The sequence below is a fragment of the Caretta caretta genome, chromosome 3 (genome assembly GCF_965140235.1).
Source record: "Caretta caretta isolate rCarCar2 chromosome 3, rCarCar1.hap1, whole genome shotgun sequence".
NCBI lineage: Eukaryota > Metazoa > Chordata > Testudines > Cheloniidae > Caretta > Caretta caretta.
In genome coordinates, this window is record NC_134208.1 from 164,450,273 (window position 1) to 164,477,206 (window position 26,934).

The 26,934-nt window shown below is 37.6% G+C and overlaps 1 protein-coding gene across 2 annotated transcripts in view; it reads left to right on the forward strand.

Annotated features, from left to right (window-relative positions):
* Positions 1 to 26,934, forward strand: part of GPATCH2 (G-patch domain containing 2) — a 182,218-nt gene that overhangs the window by 25,635 nt on the left and 129,649 nt on the right. Inside the window, exons 4-5 of one of the 2 annotated variants that reach the window (XM_048843190.2) lie at positions 7,366 to 7,545; positions 8,408 to 8,487. In XM_048843190.2, coding sequence (XP_048699147.1) covers positions 7,366 to 7,545; positions 8,408 to 8,487 — 260 coding nt within the window. The remainder of the gene's footprint in view (positions 1 to 7,365; positions 7,546 to 8,407; positions 8,488 to 26,934) is intronic. The other variant, XM_075127071.1, reaches the window with a different exon arrangement.

Genomic DNA, 26,934 nt, shown 5'->3' on the forward strand with positions numbered 1-26,934 from the left:
AGTTATCGCCACACCATATTACCAAGACACAAGCAACACCTGCATAAGTGCCTCCTAGATTGAAGCCTTAAGGTCTAAAATATCTGGGGTTTCATTTGGATAAAAATAGGATCTCAGTTATTGTGACTAGTCAAATGAAAAGGAAACATTTGTATTTTTGGAGTCTGAGTATTTAGGGCATGCAGTGTATACAGTCCTTAGGCATCCAAATAGTATTTTTGTGAGTAAGATTTACAGTGTGGGGACACTATTTAAACAGAAATTAAAAGATACTCTGCCAAACGTCAAATCCCTGCAAGCTGCATGGAAACTTGACACCATAATAGAGACTCAACTTAAATGTATACCCCAAATTAAAAAACATAGTAAGAGAACCAAAAAAGTGCCACTGTGGATAAACAATAAAGTAAAAGAAGCAGTGAGAGGCAAAAAGACATCCTTTAACAAGTGGAAGTTAAATCCTATTGAGGAAAATAGAAAGGAGCATAAACTCTGGCAAGTGAAGTGTAAAAATATAATTAGGAAGGCCAAAAACGAATTTGAAGAACAGCTAGCCAAAGACCCAAAAATAATAGCAGACTTTTTTTTTTAAGTACATGGGAAGCAGGAAGCCTGCTAAACAACCAGTGGGGCCACTGAACGATGGAGATGCTAAAGGAGCACTCAAAGACGATAAGGCCATTGCGGAGAAACTGAATGAATTCTTTGCATCGGTTTTCATGGCTGAGGATGTGAGGGAGATTCCCAAACCTGACGCATTCCAAGTCTGAGGAACTGTCCCAGACTGAGGTGTCGTTAGAGGAGGTTTGAAATAAATTGGGGCTGTTTAATTGCGGGATTAATCGCACTATTAAACAACAATAGAATACCATTTATTTAAATATTTTGGATGTTTTCTACTTTTTCAAATATGTTGATTTCAATTACAACACAGAGTACAAAGTGCACAGTGCTCACTTTATATTAATTTTTTATTACAAGTATTTGCGCTTAAGAAAAACAAAAGAAATAGTATTTTTCAATTCACCTAATACAAGTACTGTAGTGCAATCTCTTTATCATGAAAGTTGAATTTACAAATGTAGAATTATGTACAAAAAAACCCTGCAGTCAAAAATAAAACAATGTAAAATTAGAGCCTGCAAATCCAGTCAGTCCTACTTCAGCCAATCACTCAGACAAACAAGTTTGGTTACAATTTGCAGGAGATAATGCTGCCTACTTCTTGTTTACAATGTCACCTGAAAGTGAGAACAAACATTCACATGGCACTGTTGTAGCCGGCGCCGCAAGATATTTACATGTCAGATGCGCTAAAGATTCATTTGTCCCTTCATGCTTCAACCACCATTCCAGAGGACATGCGTGCGTCCATGCTGATGACGGGGTCTGCTCAATAACGATCCAAAGCAGAGCGGACTGACGCATGTTCATTTTCATCCTCTGAATCAGATGCTGCCAGAGTTCCCTCCCCACTCTGAACTCTAGGGTACAGATGTGGGGATCCGCATGAAAGACCCCCTAATCTTATATTCTACCAGCTTGGGTTAAAAACTTCCCCCAAGGCACAAATTCCTTTCTTTGTCCTTGGAAGGTATTGCTGCCACCACCAAGTGATTTACACAAAAAGTCAGGAAAGGGTCACTTGGAGTCCCTATTCCCCCAAAATATCCCCCCAAACCCATTTACCCCCTTTCCTGGTGAGGCTTGAGAATAATATACCAACCAGTTGGTTACAATATGAGCACAGACCAAATTATTTGGTTTTTAGGACACTGAAAACCAATCAGGTTCTTAGAAGAAGAATTTTATTTATTAAAAAAAAAAGTAAAAGAATCACACCTGCAAAATCAGGATGGAAGGTAACTTTACAGGGTAAATAAAAAGATTTAAAACACAGAGGATTCCCCTCTGACTCTGCTTCACAGTTACAAAACAAGAATGAAACTACCTCTTAGCATAGGGAAAATTCACAGGTTAAAAGAAAAGATAATGTAACGCATTTCCTTGCCTTACTTACAGTTTTTGTAATCATAGATGAATCATTTCAGGTATGTTTTCAGGAGATGTTTTACCTGCCTGGTCCCTCTCTCTCTCCATCTGGAGAGGGAAGAAACAAAGAGAGCACAAACAAAACCTCCCCCCCAAAGATTTAAAAGTATCTTCCTTCCTTATTGGTCCTTTCGGTCAGGTGCCAACCAGGTTATTTGAGCTTCTTAACCCCTTCAGGTAAAGCGATTTAGTACAGCTTCCCAGGAGGGATTTTATGTTACCCGTATCTTTGTTTATGACAGCTGCCACCAGCAGAAGGTTGATTTTCTTTTTTGGTGGTTTGGGTTCTGTAGTTCACGTATTTGAGTGTTGCTCTTTTAAATCTTCTGAAAGCATGCTCCGCACTTCGTCCCTCTCAGATTTTGGACGGCGTTTCAGATTCTTAAACCTTGGGTCGAGTGCTGTAGCTATTTTTAGGAATCTTCCATTGGTACCTTCTTTAAGTTTTTTGTCAAATCTGCTGTGACAGTGTTCTTCAAACGAACATGTGCTGGGTCATCATCTGAGACTGCTATGATATGAAATATATGGCAGAATGCAGGTAAAACAAGAGGAGACGTACAATTCTTCCCCCCAGGAGTTCAGTCACAAATACAATTAACGCATGTTTTCTTTTTAACGAGCATCATCAGCATGGAAGCATGTCCTCTGGAATGATGGTCGAAGAATGAAGGGGCATATGAATATTTAGCATATCTGACACACAAATATCTTGCAACGCCGTCTACAAAAGTGCCAAGCAAACGCCTGTTCTCACTTTCAGGTGACATTGTAAACAAGAAGTGGGCAGCATTATCTCCTGCAAATTTTAACCAAACTTGTTAAAAGTTAAGCTGTGAGCTCGAGGGCCAGCTTAAAATGGCTGGCAGGCCGGATCCGGCCCATGGGCTGTAGTTTGCCCACCCCTGCACTAAGTTAAAACAAGATTAGTTTAGATGTCGTAGGTTGTGTATTTCTTTGCATTTAATGGATGCAATGTTCATGAAGTACTGCATAATTCTAGGGTTCCTGACACACACTATTGGTTTTTGACATACCACTGATTATGCTGGGACTTGTAGTTGCACATACTACAACTTAAATCAGACCGTTCTGCTATAATTGCTTTTTTACATGTCTTGAATGGTTAAATGCCTAAACTAAACTATGAGAAAGTTTGGTTTGTTAAAATGTTGGCTCAATATTGTCAATTTAAACTGCCTTTAAAAAAATTTTATTCAATTTTCCTCCAAAAAATAAGAGGGGGGGGGGAAGAACAGATGAGTAAAGGAATGGGAAGGGAGGGAAAGGGAAGGAGGGCAGGGAGCTGAAAGGAGTGCAGCATCTCAATCTCCATCTGCTAGGAACCAATTAAACATTTATAAAAAAAAAAGTTAGACCAAATCTTTTTGTTAGGAGTTCACTAGGGATCACAAATCCATTTTTTAATACAGGAGCATGTAGTGAGCACAGATAGTTAATCTTGTTGGAGTCCTTTAAGGAAGTTTTCTGACTCTTAAGGCTTTTGAAAGACATGGGTCTCTTCTCCATGCTGTACATGAACATGGCTTGAAACAGTTTATAGTATTTAAGGCCTTTTTTTGCAGCTAGCTATGTTCCTTGCACTATTGAAGGCAGCCCTGTGTTCACACTATGTCCAGCAAGGTCCTGAAAAATCATGATCCTAGGATTAAAAGCACTCCAGCATTCATTCTTCTCCCTAGCTTCCTATGTAATAAACTAAGAAAACATTTGAGGAAATGGACATTTGGTTTACTGCCAGGGCAGGCTGAGGGGTAAAGTACTTTTATGTCTCTGGTAAATCTACAATCTCTGCACAGAGCTGGGGGACAAACTCAACAGATTTCCCCTTTCATCCCCCTCTAGGACCCCCACAATTTGCAAGTTACTACACGAGGATCCAAAGGTTTCTAATTTGTTTTCAAGGAGCTGATCTCACAGATATTATGCTGAATTTGAGTCTGGATACCTAGATTTGATATTCAGCGCCAGATACAAGTCCCTCAGCCTCCCTTGCACACCCAGGCAGATTTAACAGGGAAGAGTCAAATGTAAATATAGCCAACATCGTGACTTTCCTCATCCGAAAGTTCTGCAGCCGCTGCTCGTCATCCCAGACGTGCATGATGATGTGATCCCACCACACAGTGCTTGTTTCCCAAGCCCAAAAGCACTGTGGTCAGCACCTCCGTGAATGCCACAAGCAATCTCATGTCATAGCTACTACATGTGGCAACATCAATGTCAAACTCCTCTTGCCTTTTGTAGTTTAAGGAATAACTCCACTACCACTCGTGACATGTTAGTGAGAGTCAACAGCGTGGGATCCATTCCTGCAGACCGAAGAGGCAGAGCACACAGTACACAGACTGTTGAAAGATGGTGCCAAATGCGGACGGAAGCACAGGGATTGCTGGGATGCAAAGCAATGCATCACGGGGCATTGGGACAGGACCCAGGATGCCCGGCGACACCACTCTTCGTGGCAGAAGAGGAAGAGATGCTCTGTGGTATAGCTGCCCCCAGAGTGCATCGCTCCGAATACCGCTGCAAGTGCCGCAAGTGTGAACATGCTATTGCGCAGGCAGCTGACAGTGTGAACACACGGCAGCGGTTTCCCTTCAGCGCTCTCTGAGCAGCGCTGTAACTCCTGGTGCTGTAACTCTGCCAGTGTAGACATACTCTTAATTAAACAGTCAAATACCTAGATACGAGTAAGTGGCCAAATAAACAACATCTTGCAAGTCAGGAGGCTCGGGTTCTGTTTCGAGTTCTGCCATGGACCTGCTGTGTAGCCTTGAGCAAATTACTTCATCTCTTTGTGTGGTAGCTTCCCAGTAACCAAAATTGAAATAATTTATACTTAACTTCCTTTTGAGGTATAAGTATTGTTATTCTACATACTATACAGTACCAGTAGTTGCCAGTCTGTTTAATACTGAAGAACTTTCAATGCAGTCTGTTGCTTGATGGAAGTGTATAGTTACTCTCTGTGATCACAAAAGCTGGGCAGCAGATTGCTGTTTACAAATCATGTTTAGCCACCAGTGATCCATTCATTATCTGTTTTTTTCTTCCCCACAGTTTCTGAACTTAAATCTGGGTACAAGAAAATCTGCTTTTCTCCATACCAGACATCAGCCTAATTTGAATAATCAGTCCCAATTGTTGGGGCTTGAGCTTGGCAGAGTTGTTAATTACAAGTCATTTTTAGTATTGCTTTATCCTTTTCTTCTGTTCACAAATTTCATTTCTTAGTTATAGGCTGTTTCATTTTTAACCAACGTTCTGTAACCAAATATTTGAACAAATTTCACTAGTACAAGAGTTTGTGAAAAACTAAACGAAAGGGGTTTGAATAGAGCCAGATTGAAATATAGTACAAAATTAGCGAAAACATTTGCATGCTTTTGTCCACCACTATTCTTCTAGCTCTGTTGAGGATCATCATGGATTAGATCCATAGAGAGAAACTTAGCTTGACCTTGAGGAAGGCGAGGATAGAATTAATGAGGGACAGACTTTGTGAAAAGTCACAGCAAAATAGATATGTGCCAGTGTGAGAATTGGGAGAGTGAAATATGCTGAATTCCTTGATAGATATTAGGTGTACAAAAAATCCCTGTTTCCAGCTTCCACCTCCTGCTTCCCCGTCCTCCCCACTTCTGTGTTATTGCTCATTTTACAGGTGGCTTTTTTCCCCTCTTCTTATTTCTTCTCTTATCCTTTTCTGGAACCTATCAATTTATAATTTAATCCTTAAGGGATCAGTGAGATGATCTTGATTCTTCTTAATATGGACTCAGTCAGGCCAGAACTAGCACTTTCAGCCAGTAGTGGTATGCTTGGCCTGGTATTGGGGAATTGCCTCACATTTGAATTATAAAATTAAATCATTGTGGATTGTTGTAATATCTGTTTTTCCACTTTTCCTCAAGGCTCTGCTTGGATTTTCATGACAATGTGTTCTTTTTGTTGTCAGAGTGACAATGACATTTAGCACAATCAAAGTGGAAGTAACAAATTGCTGATCATGTTACATGATTATCCCATATTCAAATATTAAAATATGCTTGGATACTTCACAAAATACATCTGATATGTAGGTTATTCTGTGGCTGACATAAACTTGACTGTGTAAAGCCACCTATTTAATTAAACAAATTTAAATGAATAATTTTCCTTAAATGTTTTTATCCCATGCATATTAAACGTTAAACATTCATGTAATGTGTGTTTCGTGTAGTCTTGCAGATTTAAAAATGTGAAAGGCACGGTACAGTTTTATACATGGAAATAGTTATGTTAGGTTATGTGCAACTACGCTACCAGGCATGGTACCAGTCCGATAGCATACTTCTTTTAAAACTCCTGGTTTTAAGGACAGTTAGTGAAGTCTTAAGAGGATATTGTCGGATTTAATGGATTTCCTTCTAAATGGAGGGAAGTAAGTGGGAATTAGCAGCTCAGGACCTCAGTGATAAAATGATGGCCTCAAAGTTTTGTTTAAAATACAGTGCTCTGTACTCTTCTTTTTTACTACCTCTACATGTTTGTACAAAACAGTGTTTTTAAAACTTAGCAGTTCACCTTTAATTAAATGTTTGGGGGGGGGACTACAACTATTTTTTATATCAGATTAGTTAAAGACAGACTTTGATGTTATTTAATGTTGAATTTTTCTTGCTTTTGCGATTGTCTCTAATATTTACTGAAAATGTCCATAAAATATTTTTTGTTAAAAATGGCCAACTTTATAATGCAATACAGTGCATTTCTCAGTATATTTCATGGTACTGTCACTTTTCATTTAAAATCCACTTTTTCAAAACTTATTTCTTAATAAACTTAATCAGATTAATTTTATTTAGTCACATCTGTTCATGATTTTTCCCCCTTTTACATGCCATACAAATCACGAAATTACGCTAATTATATACTATTATCAGCTGCAAAGAACTGGTTTCACAGTTTTATACCTTTTAATTCCCAGCAGGAGATTAAGGCTTGTTTTTTTGTTAATGGGAAAAGTGCAGTAATTTAAATGGATTTCCCTGCAGTTACCACCAAAGGATTAATCAGTTTTATTGTTTTTCACTTTTCTAAATTGGTTCTAAAACAGAACATTTTGTGTGTTTTTATTGATGGCATTACTTGTTATGCTATTAAAACGTATTCTCCAAGCAGAGTTGCTATATACAAATAATTGTAGTACAACTATAAAGCAAGAAAAAGAGATTGTGATTACAAGCGTGGTTTCTCTGGATAATAAACCTGTATTTGGGGGCGGGGGTGGTTATTATATTTACACAGGTGATGATGAGCAGAGTGACTGGTTTCATGAAAATGAATCTGGCGGTGCGTGTGGAATCACTGGGGTCGGTCACTGGTGGGAACAGGACTCAACGGAATTGGAGAAAGAATTGCCTGATCCAGTCTTTGAAAGTATCTTAACTGGTGCTTTCCCTCTTATGTCCCATTCAGGGAAGAGAGGTTAGTAACACTCAAAGGCAGAATAATGTAGTAGCTGGGGTTCAATGGAAAGATGTCTGTAGCCTGCATCTGATATGTAAAGTATGTTGTGGTTGGTCTTGATCTTGGAGTTTCATCAGCTTGAGAATTTTCAAAAAAACTTTTAGAGCAGTGCTAAGACTGGGAATGAGAGATAAATTTGCCAATGATTGCAAAGTTCAGAAGGTATGAGATTGATTCTTTTTTCTTAGGCCCTTGTCTTGCAAATCTGTACTCCCACAAGGAGTCCCATTGATTGCCGTGACTTCAGTGTATTTTTTTGGGAACATCTACATTGCAGTCGGATTCAAACTGTAGTTTGCAGCTTGTATAGACATACGTGATCTAGGTAGGTTGCTAAAAATAGCAGTGAGGGCGCTGCAACATCAGCTCAGGCTTCAGTGTGGGTTGCACAAAGCCAGCCCCCGTCCCCGTCCCCCCCCCGGATATGTACTCACTTGTGCAGACTATGCCAAAGTTCACACCTCTGTGTCCTCACTACTGTTTTAGCAAACTAGTTAGATTAAAGGTAGCACAGATATGTCTACACAAACTGCAAATCTGCAACCCTTGATCAGTACAAATGTACACTTTGTGTGGGTCAGGGTTTGCAGAATCAGGCCCTAAACTTGTAATTCAACAGCTTTCATAAAATAATTCAGTAGTTTTAGAAATGAAGCAAAATGGTGCAGCTATAAAATCAACAACAAATTAAAATATTCTTTGTTATTGAAAGAAAATGATTTATATTCCTTTTGGTTCCCATCTCCTACTGTAACTTTAGGAATGTGATTGTCTGTAATATAAAATACTTTTTAAACTGAGCTCTAATGCTTGCTTGTAGGTTTCCAGAGTAGATTTAGTCATCTTCATGGAATGCCAGCAAGGAACATCAAAAAGGTTTCAGGAAACCCAGCTGCACTGGTAGGTGTGCTTTTTTTTCATTCAAACCAATTTGAACTGTTTTTTCCATTATTATAACAAAACAAACAGAAACCAAATGCATATTCCTCTTTCATTGATATCTTAATGTTTGTATATAGCTGAAATGATTCATTCTTTTACAGTGTGCAAATTGGAATGGTAAGACTCTACTGTAAGCTAGTTCTTCTAACACTTTTATGTTTGTTTTTAATTCTTCTCCTTTCAGCAGTGATATTATAATGGAATGATCCAAACAAACTGTTAATTAGAAGACTGTTCCTTAATGCTTTACCTTATGAACTGTAGGGGGGAAAAAGTCAAAGAAAAATGCACGTTTCAGTATATGGCAGATGTATGTGAAGAAAGGGATATTTATCTAAAGCAAATCACATTGTAGAGAGAGATTATTTTTACTTTTTAACTTGCCTTTTTGTAAAGGAGCATCAAAACTGATAAGTTACTCAAATGCACCTGATACTAAGTGTATGTGGCACATAGGATTAATGTACTGTTCTTTTTTCTGTGGAGAACTCTCATCTCTTTCACCTTCAACTTTATCTTTTTTTTTTTTTTTTTTTTAGGCCATATGTTAAAATGAAGTTAGTGATCTAATACTCATATATGCACATCACAAAATCCCCAGAGCCTCTAAGCACAAATATTGTTATTAAAGGTCCCCTCAGTTGTAGGAACAACGACGTTGATAAAGAAGAGAGAAAAACCAGTTATCACTGCCTCTCCCACTCCACTCCCAATTCTGCTTTTTTCAAATAAAACTGTATGGGTTTGAAAACTCTTTTTAGAGGGAGAGTGAAAGAAAAAGGAGGGACAGCTTTTAAAATAATGTTTAAAAAAAGGACTCACAGAAGTGAGCTATAATTCTTTATCAGAATGGGAGTTGAGAGGCAAAGGGAGAGCTCATTTCAATACAATAACTTGAAGGTTCTCTCTGGTAGTAACCATATCCTCGAATCATAAATTCCAAGGCCTTCAGCCTCATCCTCTAACGTCTTTATCAGAGAACACTGTTTTTGCTTCATTAGAATAACGTGATGATGGAAACTGTAAAAGGTATTACATATGCAGAGCATAGAAAAGCAGTACTGGAAATTTAACCCTTTTGGAAGAAGGGAAATTTTGTAATTGAAATCTTTGTCCAATAATTGCCATTCAGAGATGAATAAGACACTTTAAAACCTTGGCCTATGAATTCTACCTTTAGTAGTCATGAATTAGATGAATGCTATCTAGTTCTTGGTTTCAGATCTACCTATTTTTATTTTTGGTTTACTGCTTACTTGAACATATCTGGGATTTGTAGCCCATTTTCTAGTCTTATTGCAATCTTGCTCTGGTATTTTATAGGAGCTATTACAACTGATAGGTTAGCTTCATGGTATTGATGATACATAGCTTAACCACCTTAAAAACTGCCTTTCCCCTCTAAATAGTAAAAAGGTGATTAAATTTCAGTTGATGGGAATATACTGCATATGTGTATATATAACAAGAGATGTGTTGCTTTCTGCTACAAGTTCTGGATTGTTATAAGCACCCATCTCCTTTTCAAGAAAACCTCATGTGTATTAATAATAAAGTAGTTTCCTGTATAACAACTGCATGCTATTCATTAAAGAAAGATAACTGAATTATCACTAGATGGTAAATTTATTGTTACCTTATATTCTGACTGTGTGGTATGTTCCCAGAGACAGTTTCAAAGGAGGGTAAAATACCCTGCAAAGCTCCATATCTAGGGGGGGGAAGTATGGGCAAATGTACAGCTAGCTGTTAACTTGGACAGTTTCCTGGTCTGCATGCATCCTGGGCGTCCGGTTATTTTTGCAGGCACACCCATCACATCCAACTTGGAAATTTTGGTTCTTCATGTCAGAACACACAAGATTGTTTTCAGAGTGTTATCAATGAGTGATTTTCAAAGAAAATCTTTTAAATACACCAATCCAGTGACAAAAAGAAAAAAACCATTTAATACCTGTGACGTCTGATAACGCAGAACAAGAAGTAATTACTGCTGTTAGATTGTTACACTGAAGAGCTAGAATGCTTTTAGAAAGATTAATATCCTGAGCAAAGAAGAATACTGCAGACTGAACCCATTGAACAGAATGTGATGGTGACCTAATTTTTTCATTTTTAACGGAGATGAATCTGTGATGTCTGCTCAAGAGCAGTGATACAGACTTGAAAAGAAGAAGAGGGGAAAAATGGACATTCTACAACGAGGTATGCCAGTGTATAACACACACATTATAAGGATTATATTTAGTCAAAGTACATATACATTGTACACATAGGCCCCAATCCTGCAATAAGTTCAGTGCGGATGAACCCTTGTATCTTTGCAGAGCTCAAGACAATGGGGCTCTACAAAGATGCACGGGTCTACTGGCAGAAATTCTGTTGTAGAATCAAGACCATGGTAATTAATGAAATCCTGAAAACATTTCTGAGGTGCTGTGGAAGTGCAATTTTTTATTTATGGTAATACTTTGTTACATGATCTTCCTCTATTAAGGAAACAAAATTCATGTTAAATGTAAGATCACCAGCTGTCATAATTACCTATTACATTTTGTATTTTAGGGATAGCACCTTCTTATAATACTGAATGCCTTCTTCGCATCTTGTTTCTGTTACAAGAGATGGGGGCTGAGAATATAGGGTGGGATATCTGTGTATCAGTTGGGTGGTTTTTAATTTACGTTATCCCCAACTTGGCACACAGATCGTCTGTCAGAAAAATATTCAGACATACGTTTTAACGGGCCTGTTCTTACATTTGAACAAATTTCAAACAGACTCCGTTTCTGTCATTAGTGGGTAGACATATATTGAACAGTGAGAATAATATAAACATTGAACCGCTGCTATTCACTACGCATCGTCCAACCTGCACACTGAATAAGGCATGGGTCCTATGGAAAAATAGTTTATGCTTATGTAATTAAATTAATATATTGTAATACGTAAACACAAAGAGGTAGCGACAAGGTTGGAAGACAGCCTTAAATTTGGCATTTTGTGATTTGAATGCTTTACTTTGCAGCCTCAACATTTTTAACATAGTTCTTTTTTTAATTATTATAAATACCTGTGTAATTTTTCTGTACGCTAAACCTTTTACTTAAAGTGCTTCGTGTTTGTACTAGGCATGTTTTAATTCCAAAGCTGTAAAAATGGCATAAGCCTATTTTTTGTAACTCATGCTACATATCAGCATTTGATATTAGATACTTTTTAGTAGGTGTACTACATGAAAATCCGCTGAGTTCAGTGGGAGTTGGCATACTTAGATTTATCTTACTCTGATCACATTTTTTAATGTGCCCATTATATCAATGTACAGCATTCTTACTATAGGAAATTCAAATATAGTGGGCCTGAGGGGTAGTACTATAGAATCATAGAAATGTAGGGCTGGAAGGGACCTTGAGAGGTCATCAAGTCCAGTCATCTATACTGAGACAGGACCAAGTAAACCTAGACCATCTCTGATGAGTGTTCGTCCAACTGTTCTTAAAAACCTCCAGTGATGGAGATTCCACAATCTCCTTTGGAAGCCTATTCCAGAATTTAACTACCCTGATAGTTAGAAAGTTTTTTCTCATATCTAACCTAAGTCTCTCTTGCTACAAATTAAGCCCATTATTTCTTGGCCTATCTTCAGTGGACATGGGGAATAATTGATCACTATCCTCTTTATAACAGCTGTTAACATATTTGTAGACTGTTCACAGGTCCCCCTCAGTTTTCTTTTCTCAGGACTAAACATGTCCAGTTTTTTTAACCTTTCCTCTTAGGTAAGGTTTTCTAAACCTTTTATCTCTTTTGTTGCCCTCTTCTTGACTCTCTCTATTAATTCACATCTTTCCTAAAGTATGACATCCAGAATTGGATATAGTACTCCAGCTGAGACCTCAACAATGCCAAGTTGAGCGGGACAATTACCTCCTCTGTCTTGCATCCTGTTAATACATCTCAGAATGGCATTAGTCTTTTTTGGCAACTGCATTGTATTGTAGACTCATATTCAGTTGGTGATCCACTCTAATCCCCAGATGCTTATCAGCAGTGCTAGCCAGTTACTTCCCTTTTTGTAGTTGCACATTTGATTTTTTCCTTCCTAAGTGTACACCGGACCCTCGCTAGAACACGCGTCGAAATAACAAGAATTTGGATATTATGCGGTCACGGCCATGGATCCCAAATTTAAGTACTGTACAGTACAATTTTTTTGAGTATAGAGACGCGATAAATTGACTGCTGAGCTCTCTCCTGTTGATTCTAGTACTCCACGAGAACGAGGAGCGCAAGTGCAGTGGACAGTAGAGCATCAGCTATTCACGTAGCTGAAGTTGTGTATCTTAGATCGACCCTGCAAGGTCATGTAGACAAGCCCTAAGAAGATTGCTTTAGGCCTAGAATGCCATACAAATGTAATGTACCTGTAAATTTTTATTACAGTATTTATCTTTTAGAAAGATGTCAAAAATGTCGGGCAAAAGGAAGGCTTACTCGATGCAGGAGAAATTGGACGCTGTCGAATGACTTAGAAATGGCGAAACCCAGGCAAAGGTTAGCCGCGATATTGACATTAACGAGTCCCCCTTTCGTGGATGGCTAAAGAATACCGACAAGCTTGGAACTTACATTCATAACCTGGATGAAGAGCATGGCCTTCAAAGAAAACAAGCCCGTTTAGCGAATGATGCCAATCTTGATTCTGCAGTGTACGCGTGGTTTGTGCAAGAACAGCAGAAAGGCATTCCGATCCTGGTCTGCTTATAGCCATGCAAATGGAAAAATTCGACTGGGAACTTAATGGCAAATTCAGCAATTTTAAGGCGATTTGGGTTCGGGTTGGCTATGGCGATTTCAGAAAAGACACGGAATCTTTCAGATTGCAGTTTCGTGAGAAAAACGCTCTGCTGATGCCAACGCCTCGCAATCGTACCCTGCAAAGCTAAGGGAAATTTTACCAGACAGAGGGTTACTCGGAGGAATAGGTTTACCATGCAGATGAAACAGGAATTTATTGTAAAATGTTGCCCAATAAAACTCTGGCTGTCAGAACAGATGAATGAAAGAAAGAAGGATATAAACAGGCAAAAGATCGCCTTACTTTATTGTTTTGTGTGAATGCAACAGGCAAGCATAAATTAAAACCATTGTGCATTGGAAAGTCTCGCATGCCTCAGTGCTTTCATCACATAATTGTGAATTGCCTGCCGTTCTTGTACTCCAAAAATTCCTGGATGGCAAGAGATTTTTGAACAATGGTTCTTCACCGAATTTGTTTTTGTGCGAAAGCATTTGCGGGCAAAACGCTTAAAAGAAAAGGCCGTTCTTTTGCTAGACATCTGTCTAGCACATCCTCCAGCCGAAAGACTCAGAACCTGTGACGGTAAAATACGGGTTGAATACTTACCTAAAAACACAACTTCCAAAATCCAGCCCCTTGATCAAGGTATTATCTCCATTTTTAAGCAGCACTATCGACGGAACTTGGTATGACGAATGATAGAAAGTGAGTTGTCTGTCACCGGTTTTCTGAAGAAGTTGACTATAAAAGACTTTTTACATTGGCGGCGATTCCTGGAATTTATTACATGCTGAAACGATAAACTGCTGTTGGATGGTGGGACTGAAAGAGTTGTTTGGCCGCCTGCTCCTGGAAGAAAATGAAGAAAACAGATCACAGTCTGACGAGGTATTTAAGGGATTTACAGTGGAGGAAGTTGGAAGAACAGACATGGAGTGGATGCAGGAGCTGTGCTAGCAACTGTCCAGGCTCAGGGTAACTGTTCTGCCACAAAATATCAGGTCCTGGATAAGCGGCGACGATGAAGTAGAAGAATTTTGTCCTGTTCCTGAAAGTCTAATGGATGACCAAATTCTTCAGGAAATATGACCAAACAACATTCCAGAAGATGAAGAATTGGCTTCCGCCGTGGAAGAAGAGGAGGAAGATGAAGTGGACGTTGTTCCAACATCAACTGCGACAGTAGCCAGCTTAGAGATTGCTTTGAGATGGTTTGAGATGCAAGACGTTGAGCCTATACAAAATTATGCAGCTACGTAGTCTTTTGCAGTTTGCTAAGCAAAAGCGGCACAGCAGCAAGAAGCAAAAGCAGCTTACCGACTTTTTAAAGAAAAACTAGACTAGTTTATTGTAATGTCTACTTTAAATCTCTAATAAAGCAATACTTTTTTTCTCATTTATTGTTTTCTTCCAGTAGGAGTTTATTTTCTAAGGTTTTCTATACTTTATGGATGTGACATTTACTGTATACACAAAAAGAAAAGGAGTACTTGTGGCACCTTAGAGACTAACCAATTTATTTGAGCATGAGCTTTCGTGAGCTACAGCTCACTTCATCAGATGCATACCGTGGAAACTGCAGCAGACTTTATACATACACAGAGAATATGAAACAATACCTCCTCCCACCCCACTGTCCTGCTGGTAATAGCTTATCTAAAGTGATCATCAGGTGGGCCATTTCCAGCACAAACCTGGATTTGTGCTGGAAATCCAGGTTTGTGCTGGAAATGGCCCACCTGATGATCACTTTAGATAAGCTATTACCAGCAGGACAGTGGGGTGGGAGGAGGTATTGTTTCATATTCTCTGTGTATATATAAAGTCTGCTGCAGTTTCCACGGTATGCATCTGATGAAGTGAGCTGTAGCTCACGAAAGCTCATGCTCAAATAAATTGGTTAGTCTCTAAGGTGCCACAAGTACTGCTTTTCTTTTTGCGAATACAGACTAACACGGCGGTTACTCTGAAACCTGTCATTACTGTATACAGTAATTTCATTTTAATGCAGTCCCCGCTGTAACATGGTACTTGGCATGGATCCCAAATCCCACATTCTAGCGAGGGTCCGGTGTAGTACTTCACATGTCTCTATTGAATTTCATCTGGTTGATTTTGGACTAATTCTCTAATTTATCAATGTCTTTTTTGAATTCTAATCATGTACTCAAGTACTTTCAACCCCTCTCAACTTGGTGTCATCTGCAAATGTTATAAGTACTCTCTTTACTCCATTATCCAAGTCATTAGTATTAATTCTTTAATACTACAGGTTTTCAGGATACTACGTCTAGCTATATCATCACATATGTTACTATCTCTCGGATCCCCATCAAGTTACCAAAGATATTTCTGTATTTAATAAAATGATGTAATGAGTCTGACATTCACATTTATTAGAATTGTGAATCCATATTCTGCTTCTCTTTATTCAATTACATATTTTTGGTATCACAGTAAAAGGTGGATCCAGTTTTCCTGCAGTGGATCAAAATGGTATGTTTTCGTTCAGTCTACCAGATGTCTAATTTTTAGTTTAAGTTACTGATATGTCAGTAAAAGGCTTAATTGATGAAAGAAAAAATAAGTACTATGAACTAAAGGTACTAGAAATTGATAGTTCTTACTGTTGTGGGGTGGGGGAAGCTTTTCAAATGTTTTTGCTCATCTTGATGCTCATTGTGTTAATATAATCATCATTTTCTGTGGAAGTTTTGAAATGAGTGTGAATGTTAAAATATTGATGCTCCTGTTCTTGGCCCTTGTTATTGCCAAACTCCACTTGGCTCCAGATACAGCCTATTTCCTGAAAAGTGAAGTAATCGTGATGAGCTTTGAGTTCTCTAAGTATTGATTGTGCCTCTTGCTAACTCCGCTTTCTTTCTGGCCTGGCTTCTAGGAAATGACAGCAGTAGACTAAGCTTTAAAAAGAGTTGACCTATACAAGCTGCACTTCCTGTGGACTCTGCCATATCTTCCTCCCTATTCCTAGTCTCTAGTCCTGCAATTGATAGTAAGATAAGCCTATTTCAGGTCCTGAGCTCACTCAGAATTGCTGATATGCTGCTGTTTGTCTGTCTGTTGTTGGCTGAATCCTGCTGTGCTATGTAAGCTCTTTTGAATATAGCTGTGACATCCATATTTCTTATATGGTCTTGTGTTTATTGTTTAGGAGACATAATAAATGAGGAAAGTTAAAACTGAGAGGTGTGTTTCCTCAAGATCTGGTTGAAGAGCACTTCTGCTTCAATTTCCTTTGGTTTGTTTGCTTTTCTTTTTTAAAATATGGTCCAAGCAGGACACAGGTTTCTCAGGAAAATCTTAGCAGAAGCCTTGAGATGATGTATGCTCAGAGAAGAAACCTCCAGCTCAGCTTTGGAGAGGCCCATATCTCTTGGGTGCCATTTCATGATTTTGAGGGACTCTTTTATGTGGGTCAGGAATATCTGTGCACTTTTTTTTGTTTGCTGTGAGAATTTTTATGAGAGCAAACTTAAGTGCTTCTGCTCCTAATGTTTCTATAATTGAAGAACTGATAGAATTTCTTTAGAGATTTCTAAAAATATGTTTCTGGTTAAAATAACTTGAAAATTGTGTTAAATGATGGTAAGCTATAACAGGGTCTGTTATCCAAAGGAATATTTCCTTACAACCTTTGACTGGGTATTAAAAAATTCAATTAAAGAACAAAAAAGATTGAGGATTGTAAGTCTGAAGAAAAGGTTTTGAGAGAGAGGATCTAGTAGTAAGTGTCGTGATTAAAAGAGAACTGTACCCATTTTTCTCAAACCAGAAGTATATTTCACAAAATGAAATGCACCTGTCACCATGAATAAATTCTGAAATGAATTTTCCTTAAAACTTTCATTGACCTAGCTGAGCTACTACTCAGGTATCATTTCTGACTGTCATGATGAGAGCTCAATAGAATACTGTGAATGACTTTTTTCCTAACCTGTGTTAAAAACAGCTTAGTTGACCCATCATAAATTAACTTTCATTATTATGGTGCCTTGTTATCCCATAGATCCATTGTTCTCAAACTGATACACAAATAGTAAGCGGGTTGGTTTAAAGTACAATGTCAGAATAAGAATCGGTTATAACTTTACTGATTAAAATGTTGAAGGCGGTCCTCAAAGTAACTTTAGTTTTAGATACGATAAAACTTAAAAAAACCTCTCCATTTTATGTTACTTGGCTTCCTTCACCCACCTTGACCTTTACTAGTCAGTATGGGGTCTTGTCTGAGGGAGACCATAGCCTTTTTTGTGCCAGTGATCCCGCAAACAGGCAGAAGAAGTACTCTACCTTTTCTCTGCTCCCCTGAGGTCATAATTCATGAGCCAAACAGTTGCCACAAAAATCAGATACCAAATTCAGTTTGCTAACAAACACTAATTTTGTTTAAATCAATTCCAAAATACAGTGAAAAATCATAAAGTTAAAAGTAGTTAAAGTAACAGATTACTCAGCTGACTTTACAGCCAAAGGGCATTTAATGATGCATGGAACATGTCTTTTTTTTTCTTCTACTCCATTTCTTCCATGGTCACCACAAACGATTACTGCTTCTGAGTCAGTCCATTTAACCAGAAAGAAACCTAACTCTTAAATAAATTGAAATAGTGGTCACTTATGAAATTTTGGAAACTGCCCTACTAGGTAATAAAAATCTACAATATACATTTGACTCGTTTGCAGAAAAGTTGGGTCTGGTTTAATTGAAAATGTGAGATCTGGAACAAAGAACTTACATTTTTTGGCGGGGGGTGGAGGAGAATAATGAAACCCAGGTAAAAAAATGAGAATACTATATCTCTAATTGGGAGTTATTACAAGGAGGTTTTGTACATCAAAAAACTGAGGCCATGAAAATGTCATAAAATATAATAATATTAGGTATTCCAGAATTTTTGGAAGTGGAGTTCTTTGGGGTTGTATGTGTTTAATATCCTTACAAATTTTAATTTTCCCCACCACTTATGTATTCTAAGGTTATTTTATATACTGAAGTCTGCAACAGTGGAATCATAATCTGGCTTCTCTCTCTCATGGGTGTGGGAATGTATTGTGATTACAGAAGGCAAAGGAAGAATAATATATAAAGTTTACATAAAAATACTTTTTTACTTTTACTTGGTATTATGCCATGTTCCATTTTCCCCCTTTCTTGTATTTTGTGTGGTGTCTACCCAGATTGTAAACTCGGGATGTGGACAGTGTCTTTAAACATGCCAGTAAAACACCGAGTGCAATTGGTGCTTAACAAAAAGTAAGTCTGACTAACATGTCAGTTAGTTGCTATTTTGTAGAGATAACAACTCTATATTACCATGCAACTGCAGGTAGGCCTTTCCATGCAGCACTGATTAAGATACAAAAATATATTTCTAAGCACAGCTGCATAATACCAATTATTAAAATCATCAATATTGTACAGCCGGTGAAGTTCATATTGGACATTCTGGTTAAAGTTCAACTGTTAAAGTAATAATTAATCAAATCATTTACTATTTAAAATATTAAGCAATAACTTTCTTCTGTGAGCCTAACATTAATGCCATGTTGGAAACTGGTTTAAAATCTCTTCTAGTACAGTACCAAAAAGGGCATAACAGGGCTTAAATTCTCCGATTATTTCCCAGAGCCCCCCACGCTCCCCCCTTTCAGGGCCCAGGTGTGGGGTTGGGAGGCTCCGGGCTTTAGGCCTCCAGAGGGGGCGGAGAGAGATGCGTCCGAGCTCCCAAGGGATTTGAAAATATTTGTCAGGGTTCTGTTCCAGGCGGCTCTGGCTGTATTTAAACCCTGGGCATAACTTTTCATTAAGGTGGTTGCTTCCAGGACTAGTCTCAGAAATTCCAGGTGGGCTTATTACATTTTTGAAAACATATCTTAGAAATTTATTCAGGGTGACAAGCTCTTTTAATTCATCTTAACTTGGCCACACAAATTAACTTTTACAATTACTCTATAGTTTACTTCTAAACCAGGGTATACCGAATGTTTGATCTTTCTTTGCCCTTGAGTGAGCATCTTTCTCGTGGAACAGCTTCAGTCTATTTTTAAAACTACTATCATAGTCATGTCTGTGAAGAGAAGAATAGTTACTTCCGATTTTGATATTAGAATTAGAAACAAGATGATTTACCATAAAAAAGAAACACTTTGTCTTCCTCCAGTAGCTGTTTTCTATGTTTCTGGAATTTGCCACTAACTTTTGGTTCTGAGACTGTTAGTGTATCTTTATGGTGGTTTTTTCATGCGTTTTGCTGGATTTCAGAAAATTAAACCTTAATGCAAGCTCTTCATCTCTGGACATACGGTACTCAATATAAAAACTTCTTTTCTTTTTTTCTTTTTTCTTTTTAATTTTGCCATTTGTCTTTTCTGAGAAGATTCTTATAAATAACTGCTTAGCAGCAGCGGCATCTTGTAAAATTAACTGTAAATTAATAGCCTTTCGTCTCTGAATGTGGAGATACAGATCATATTTTCTGTGTTGTCCTTTGGAAAGGATGTGACATTGTAGAAGAACTCATTTATTCTTTTGTTGGCTAAAGCAAAGAAACCTTACAAATAGTGCACTTCCTAAAATGCTTAAAAGGCAGAAAGCCAAAGTTGAAGTTGTTGGTAGCATTATTCTGATGGCCTATAAAACCCACTGTCTTCCTGTTTGACTTCAGATACCTAATATCAGGAAAGCTCAAGATCAGTTAGGGGTGGAACAAATTAAAGTAGCATGTAACAAGACCGTATTTGTCATGAGCTAAATTTTCAATTGAAAATCAATTGGAGGAATTTACATAGAAAACTAGTGTGCTCTAATCTTTAGTGCATGAGGACTAAGAACTAGGAGATCTGAGTTCTGTTCCAAAAACTGCTATTGACTTCTTTTGTGATGGTGCCAAGTCCATTTGATCTCTGTCTTAAGTTTCCCCATCTGTAAAATAGACCTGTTTGCCCTTGGTAAAGAAGCTAATTGCGCTTTGGTTTTGTTCCTGTGAAATGTTAAAGATACAAAGCTGTAGTGGCTGAGCAAAGATGTTATTGAATCATTCTTTTTGGGCCTATCGTGGGCTTCTTTGGGGGGAAGCATGCTTTAATGTTCCTTACAGTTGCTGATGGGAAGTTGTTTCCCCATGTGCTAGATCGTAGCAAGGGGAGGGCCCTTGGGCACACCTGGCCAATTGTCCACACCCCACTGGTGTTATGGAGTATTTCTGGCAGTGCTAACCTATCTCAGTGGCACTTGGGCTTTGTCTGTAAAACCCAAGTCTGTTCCCCAAGAGTCTGGTGATATTGTATATTTTCTTAATTCCCCTTCAGTTTTGAGGAAAACTGGCAACCCCTGTAAAATAGCTATGTAGTTACCTTGTGTTGGTGCTTTGTTAGATTTCTGATCCACTAAAGAAATGGTGGGAGCTCTTCTGTTAAGCCATTTTTATCTCAGGTATGAGCCTTAGAACCAAGGACAACACACTTTCAACTTTGGCATTATGTACACTCAGTATTTCTCTTGACTGTAGTTATTAGTGGCCCGCCACCAGTATACCTGATCTGGGGCAAACCACAAAACTGTTGGCAAAGCCAATATAAACTGTGATTTGATTGGTGCAGGTTTACCCTGGTTTCAAGCAGTGATAAGCTGCATGGAACAAATAATGGCTTAAGGTGATACAGTAGAACCTCAGAGTTACGAACACCTCGGGCATGGAGGATGTTCGTAACTCTGAAAATATTCATAACTTTGAACAAAACATTATTGTTCTTTCAAAGGTTTACAACTGAACATTGACTTAATACAGCTTTGAAACTTCACTGTGCAGAAGAAAAATGCTGCTTTCCCTTTATTCTTTTAGTAGTTTAACAGAGTACTGTACTGCATTTGCTTTTGTGTGTGTGTGTGTGTGTGTGTGTCTGCTGCCGCCTAATTGCGTACTTCTGGTTCCAAATGAGGTGTGGTTGATTTGTCAATTCATAACTCTGAGGTTTTGCTGTATTAGTCTGTCTGCTGTGAGGTTATGAACTGGTATATAGCCACCAGTGGCTAAAATGCCTAACCTAGACAAGGCCTGTTGAAACGCATGCTTTCCACACTCATAATACTGTGTAGAACTCCAAGGATTTTATTACAGTATTGTGTTCCTGTGCATTTCCTTTTTGTTTACCAGACCGGTACTAGCAGCTGAGCTATTGATACTTTTTTCCTGATTTGATTAGACATCATGTGTTTCAGTTGTCCTTTTATATAAAGGAGCCTTAAATGTGTTGCCATGATATCCAAACTGGGAATTAGAATGTTTCATAATTTGTATTGTGATTTAAAGCGATATCAGTTTATATTTTTGCTTTTGTACATATATAGTATAGTGTATATTTTTATTATGCACTGTTTTTAATGTGTGTGCAATACACACATGCTACAAAATACCATGCAGGAGGCAGCTCTGAGGGTGATGAATGAAACTAAACCTTGAGCGTAATCTTTAACAGTTTGTCATTTGGAGACATATCTAGGGGCTCAGAAAATAGAGTAAATTTATTCGAGTTAATCTAGTACTGTAGCATGTAATGGGCAAATGAGGCCACAGTTGAAATGCTGTGGTCAGTTTGTCACTTTTTTAGTGCAAGCTATGTTATGAAAATGAGATAAATGCTTTTCTACTATAACACCTTGATTTTTTTTTGAGACGTGTGACTTTAGTTATTCAGACGTAAAGAAAGTTAAATGATATATTAAGGGTCAGATATTTAGTCAATATCCTTAACTGAGCCTACAATCATTTACAAGTGCTTCAGTTTTGCACCCATAAACTTGTCGATCTAATTTTCAGGCCCACTGAAAATTTGGTCTTAGAAGCCTTAAATGGGGAGGAAAGACTTAAGAAACAAGTTGTGAAATTCAGACTTAAACATGGCTTGCAAATAAAGTGTGTGTGTGTGTTATATATGAAATTAAACATTTCAGTTTCCCAAACACTGAAGCAAAGGAAAATTGACTATCCACTGAGAGTAAACTTTTTTCTTGCAGTGTTTAAAATTCTTTGAGCCAAATCCCCCTGCTAACCTCAAAAACAGCAACCTCACCCACTTTGTATTTCTCCTGACTTTAACCATCCTGCTAACTTTTGGACCAATATAGCTACAACAACGCTGAATCCTGTTAACTTTCGGCATTTGGCATGTACAGTAGCTCTACATGTTGTTTAATTTTTAAAATACAGGTCACCCTTAAGGCTGAAACTAATCTTTAACTTACTTAGTACTGACTTCTCTGGGATTCAGTCACTGAACCCAAGTTTGCAGTCTTTATTCATGGAAGTAATTGAGATCCAAGGGACTACTTCATGACGAAGGATTGCAGGATTGAGATCTCTGCACCAGCAATTCTTAAACAGTAATGCAAATGTATAATGATGAAACATGGGCCTTATGTAGCCTTTTTCATGTTCTACTCCTGGGGAAATTCTGCCTTACTTCACACGTGCAGAATTCATGTCCCCTGTAGGTCCCACCCCACAGCTGAATATATATTCTGCTGGAGAGGCACTACAATTACACCTTTTGCCCACCAGGGGCTTCTGTGGTGTCAGAAGAGAAGGTAGCTGGCTCTGGTTGGGAGCAAACAGCCTGGGAAGAGGGAAGGGGTGAGAGGCTGCTTTCCTCACAGCGGGGCCAGGTGAGGAGACCTGTGACGGACAGCACGGGGCACACAGGACTGCTGGGGGTCATACCAAGTGGCCTTAGGAAAGGCTAGTGTGGGGGAGACTGATTGTGGTGGGGGCACAGGAGCATTGAGCCAGGGGCTGAATGGGAGGGTGCTGTGGGACCACATGAGGAGGGAGGTGTAGGGGGGAGGAGAGCTACAGGGAGATATGGGGACAGAGGCAGATGTGCTGACTGAATGGGAGAGGCAAGGAGTCAGCCAGGGTCTGCATGGGGGAAGCGCCCCAACTCCCTAACAATCCTTCCCCCTCACTGCCTCCCCAAAACCTGTTCCATATTTCACCCACTCACACCCAACAAACCTTGAGGTTCACTCCTAGGCTCCTTCCTGCTTCCTCAGCTCCTCCGTTACCCTAGATTCCCCCAAGCCTTTACACTGCTTCTGAGGGATGCGGGAAATATGTTTCTGTATTGTAGTTTAAATGAATTATTATTATACAAAGTTCTTTCTTAATATGCCTAGTAAGGACTATTTGTCCAAAAAAAAAAATTAATACTTGAATCTTTGTTGTCTGTATTGTTACAGACATACTTGCTGACCGTTATTTTGAAATAAATTATCAAAGTAGTTGAAGTTGGCATGATTATATTGTGTTATTTTGACAAATAAAATATGCAGAATTTTGCAGAATTTAATTTTTTGGTGCAGAATTCCCCCAGGAGTAATGTTCAGAGCCCTTTTTAATTCCTGTATTAGATAGGTAGGTCAGTATTTTACCTATTTTACAGATGCAGAAACAGAGGAAGAAGTTGTGACTTTCCCAAAACCACAGAAGGTGTCTTTGTCAAGCCTTGATTGGCACTCAGGACTTTTTCATTACTGTCCATGCCACCTGCCATACCACTTTATTCAGTGGTTCTGGATATCATACAAGCTAAGCTGCTTCAGTCAGGGTGAGTACTAGTGTGGGTGACTTCCAAGGAACATACAGTAATGCAGAAAGATAGAGGGAAAAGTAATGAATCGTCTGAGTCAGCACTGAACCACTGTAACAATATGTCATTAAAGACATTATGTTGCAAAAGGTGAAAACTTTCAGATGAGATGTAAAGCTGAGGTTCTGACCACTTGTACTGACTAATATGAAGTGTTATTCTTAATATCCTGCCCAGATTCCAGCACTGGTAACCATTCCGCCTCTTGAAATTCTTCCTGCAACTTCAGGGATATGGTGTTCTTCATATTTTGTGGAGGGTTGGTATGAGCTGATAAACAGTTTCTGCTTACCAGTAGTGGATGCTGTGATATTTACTTGAATTCAATAGGGCCCTTTCGTCCTTCATTGGCTTATAGATGTATTTGATTAATGTTACAACCATTTGGGATCTTCAGATGGAAGGAGTTTCAGAAGTGAATATTATTTTATATTAATATATTCTATATTTAGCCAATAGCAAAAATCAAGATAGAATAAAGAATTACATAGACTGATATAGTAATTTTTAAAAAGAAAATATGATAAATAAGCAACCATGCAGTGGAAAGGTAATTACATGGAGGACTCTTAGTAAACTAATAATCCTAGATTTGACGGTTTGTCACTGGAAAGTGAAAATCCTTGTAGCATAGTACTTGTATGTTGGTGTTGTACATTGGCTTTTCCATTTGTAATGCCAGAATAATGTATTTGAAAACATATTAATATAATTGTTTTCTGTACTGACACCATATGAGTTTTCAAACTCCATGTTGTAACCATGGATGGCTAAAGAACAAATACAAATAGTTAATGCAGTTCAAAAAAACTGCTCTATTTGGCCCTTTGCAATTTGAGTCCCTTGAGTGAATTACAGACTTAAACTGACTTTTGAACAATATTTTTTCTATAGATTAACTATATAGTTCCTTGTCTAAATGGGTTTTTTTTGTTGACTTTAGAACCACCATTTACAATTATCAGAATAACTTAGTTATAACTATTTGAGTCATTTTTATTATTGCTGTAACACTGACATGGCATCTCTCCAAATTATTAAAAAGCAAGGAAATTTAACTTTTCTTCAATTCTCAAAATTGAGAAATATGTATTTATCCATTTATTTTCTAATTTACTGTCATCTGTTGAATAACCATTATGTCAACCTTCCTTTTTATATTAAAACCTTTTCTAAAATAACCCACTAAGTGAATAGTTTTAGATCAAATGCCTAGACTGTCCAGATGGGTTGCTTATGTCTACGTAACATTTAAAGCTTTCTTACTATTTATTGATAGGACATACAGTAAAACCAAATTATGAGACTGTCATGCGTAGAAAACTTCTTTGTACAAATATTATGTCCCAATTTATTGTGAGATGTTTAAGGGACACTATTAATATGAAATCGAGGAAATATAATACAACTGAGTTAAAAGTAGTACCAGGTACTACCACTTGCCCTCAAAAGTTTTGGGAGTCTTGCAAAGTTGGTATTTTTTAGTCATATTCTGTTTTTTAAAGAAAATGGTTTATTCTCCCGTGTTACTTTGTGACAGACCTTCATAAACAGGGAAATAGAGTGACAATGCAGGGAAAAGAAATAAACAAGGTCAGATTAGAGTTCTGTCCAGTACATAAAGAAAATAAATAGAATTTTTTTCTCTGATCTTTCAGACCTAGTCATTTTAGATGTTATTTTATAGTTAGGTTTAAAAAAAATAAAATCAGAAGTGTGGGATTTTTTTAAGTACCGCATTGGTTTAACTTTTTTTAACAAACTGTAATCATATATGTAATTGTTTGTGAAACGTTAAAGACAATTTACAGTATATAGAATAAATTTAAGAATTTAGTACTTGAAGGAGGTTATCATAAGGCAGATTTTCTATAGCAAAAAAACTAGTCTGAGCAACAGAAAAAGAATGAGACTGCAACAAAAACTGAATTTTTCCATGAAGTCAGAAAACCATTTAAGTATTACACCGAACATATATTTTGGTCTACATTCAGCGTTTTTGTTTGGAAGACTAGGATAAGTATCTTATTTTTAAGAGTCTGACAGTATAGTCATAGAGTTTGCTTCTTTATCATGCTGTGTACAATGTTAAAGAATTGAGAGGAGTTTACTATGCTTTTCTCAGTGGCATTTAAGCTAATCACTATCCGATCTTTATCTTAACTGCTATTAAGTGAGATTTTATTTCAGGTTTATATATGCATTTTTTTTCATTTCATGTTTATTACAATGGTTTTAGGGGGAAATAGTTTAGGGAAACAAATATATTAAGACTGTGATACTTTATTTAATGCTTTAGTATTTATTGTATTTGGTGTTAAATATTACTAAAACCCAGAAATTTTTAAGAAAATATTTTTGGGTTTGATGGATTAGTACTCTTGAAAGGGAAACAAAACACTAAATATTTCTAATCCTGCATTATTTACCGCATGGGTGGTTAAATGCTACTTTAAGCCTCATAAAATTAAAAGGGAGAAATCTGCCAACTGTAGCAGGAATTGGATTTAGGAAGAGTGGTACAGAGCCAAAATATTGCTACAGAATTAAATGTCAAAAATCTTCTTTAATAGTAGATATATAGTTCACAGTGCTTGGTTATGATTAATACATTTAATCTAAATCACTGAAAGTTGCTCTCTCCTTTTCCATAAAATACAATAGGACACAAATCAGTTTTACTGTAGGTGGATAACAATTGGAAAATAATGCATCTTCCCGCCCAATAAATTGTCAGTTATACCTTTTAACTAAAATCAATTCATCTTTCCAAAATTTATTACAATTTCTAATACTAAATCTTCTCAAATGTTTATTCATTTGCTTTTTGATACATTTGTGCCACTTTTGCTATGGTCTAATGTTTTTTCTTTTGATTCATTGTAAATTAGAAAATCTATTTGGAGTCAGTTTTCTAGTTAAGAAGTTAAAATCTA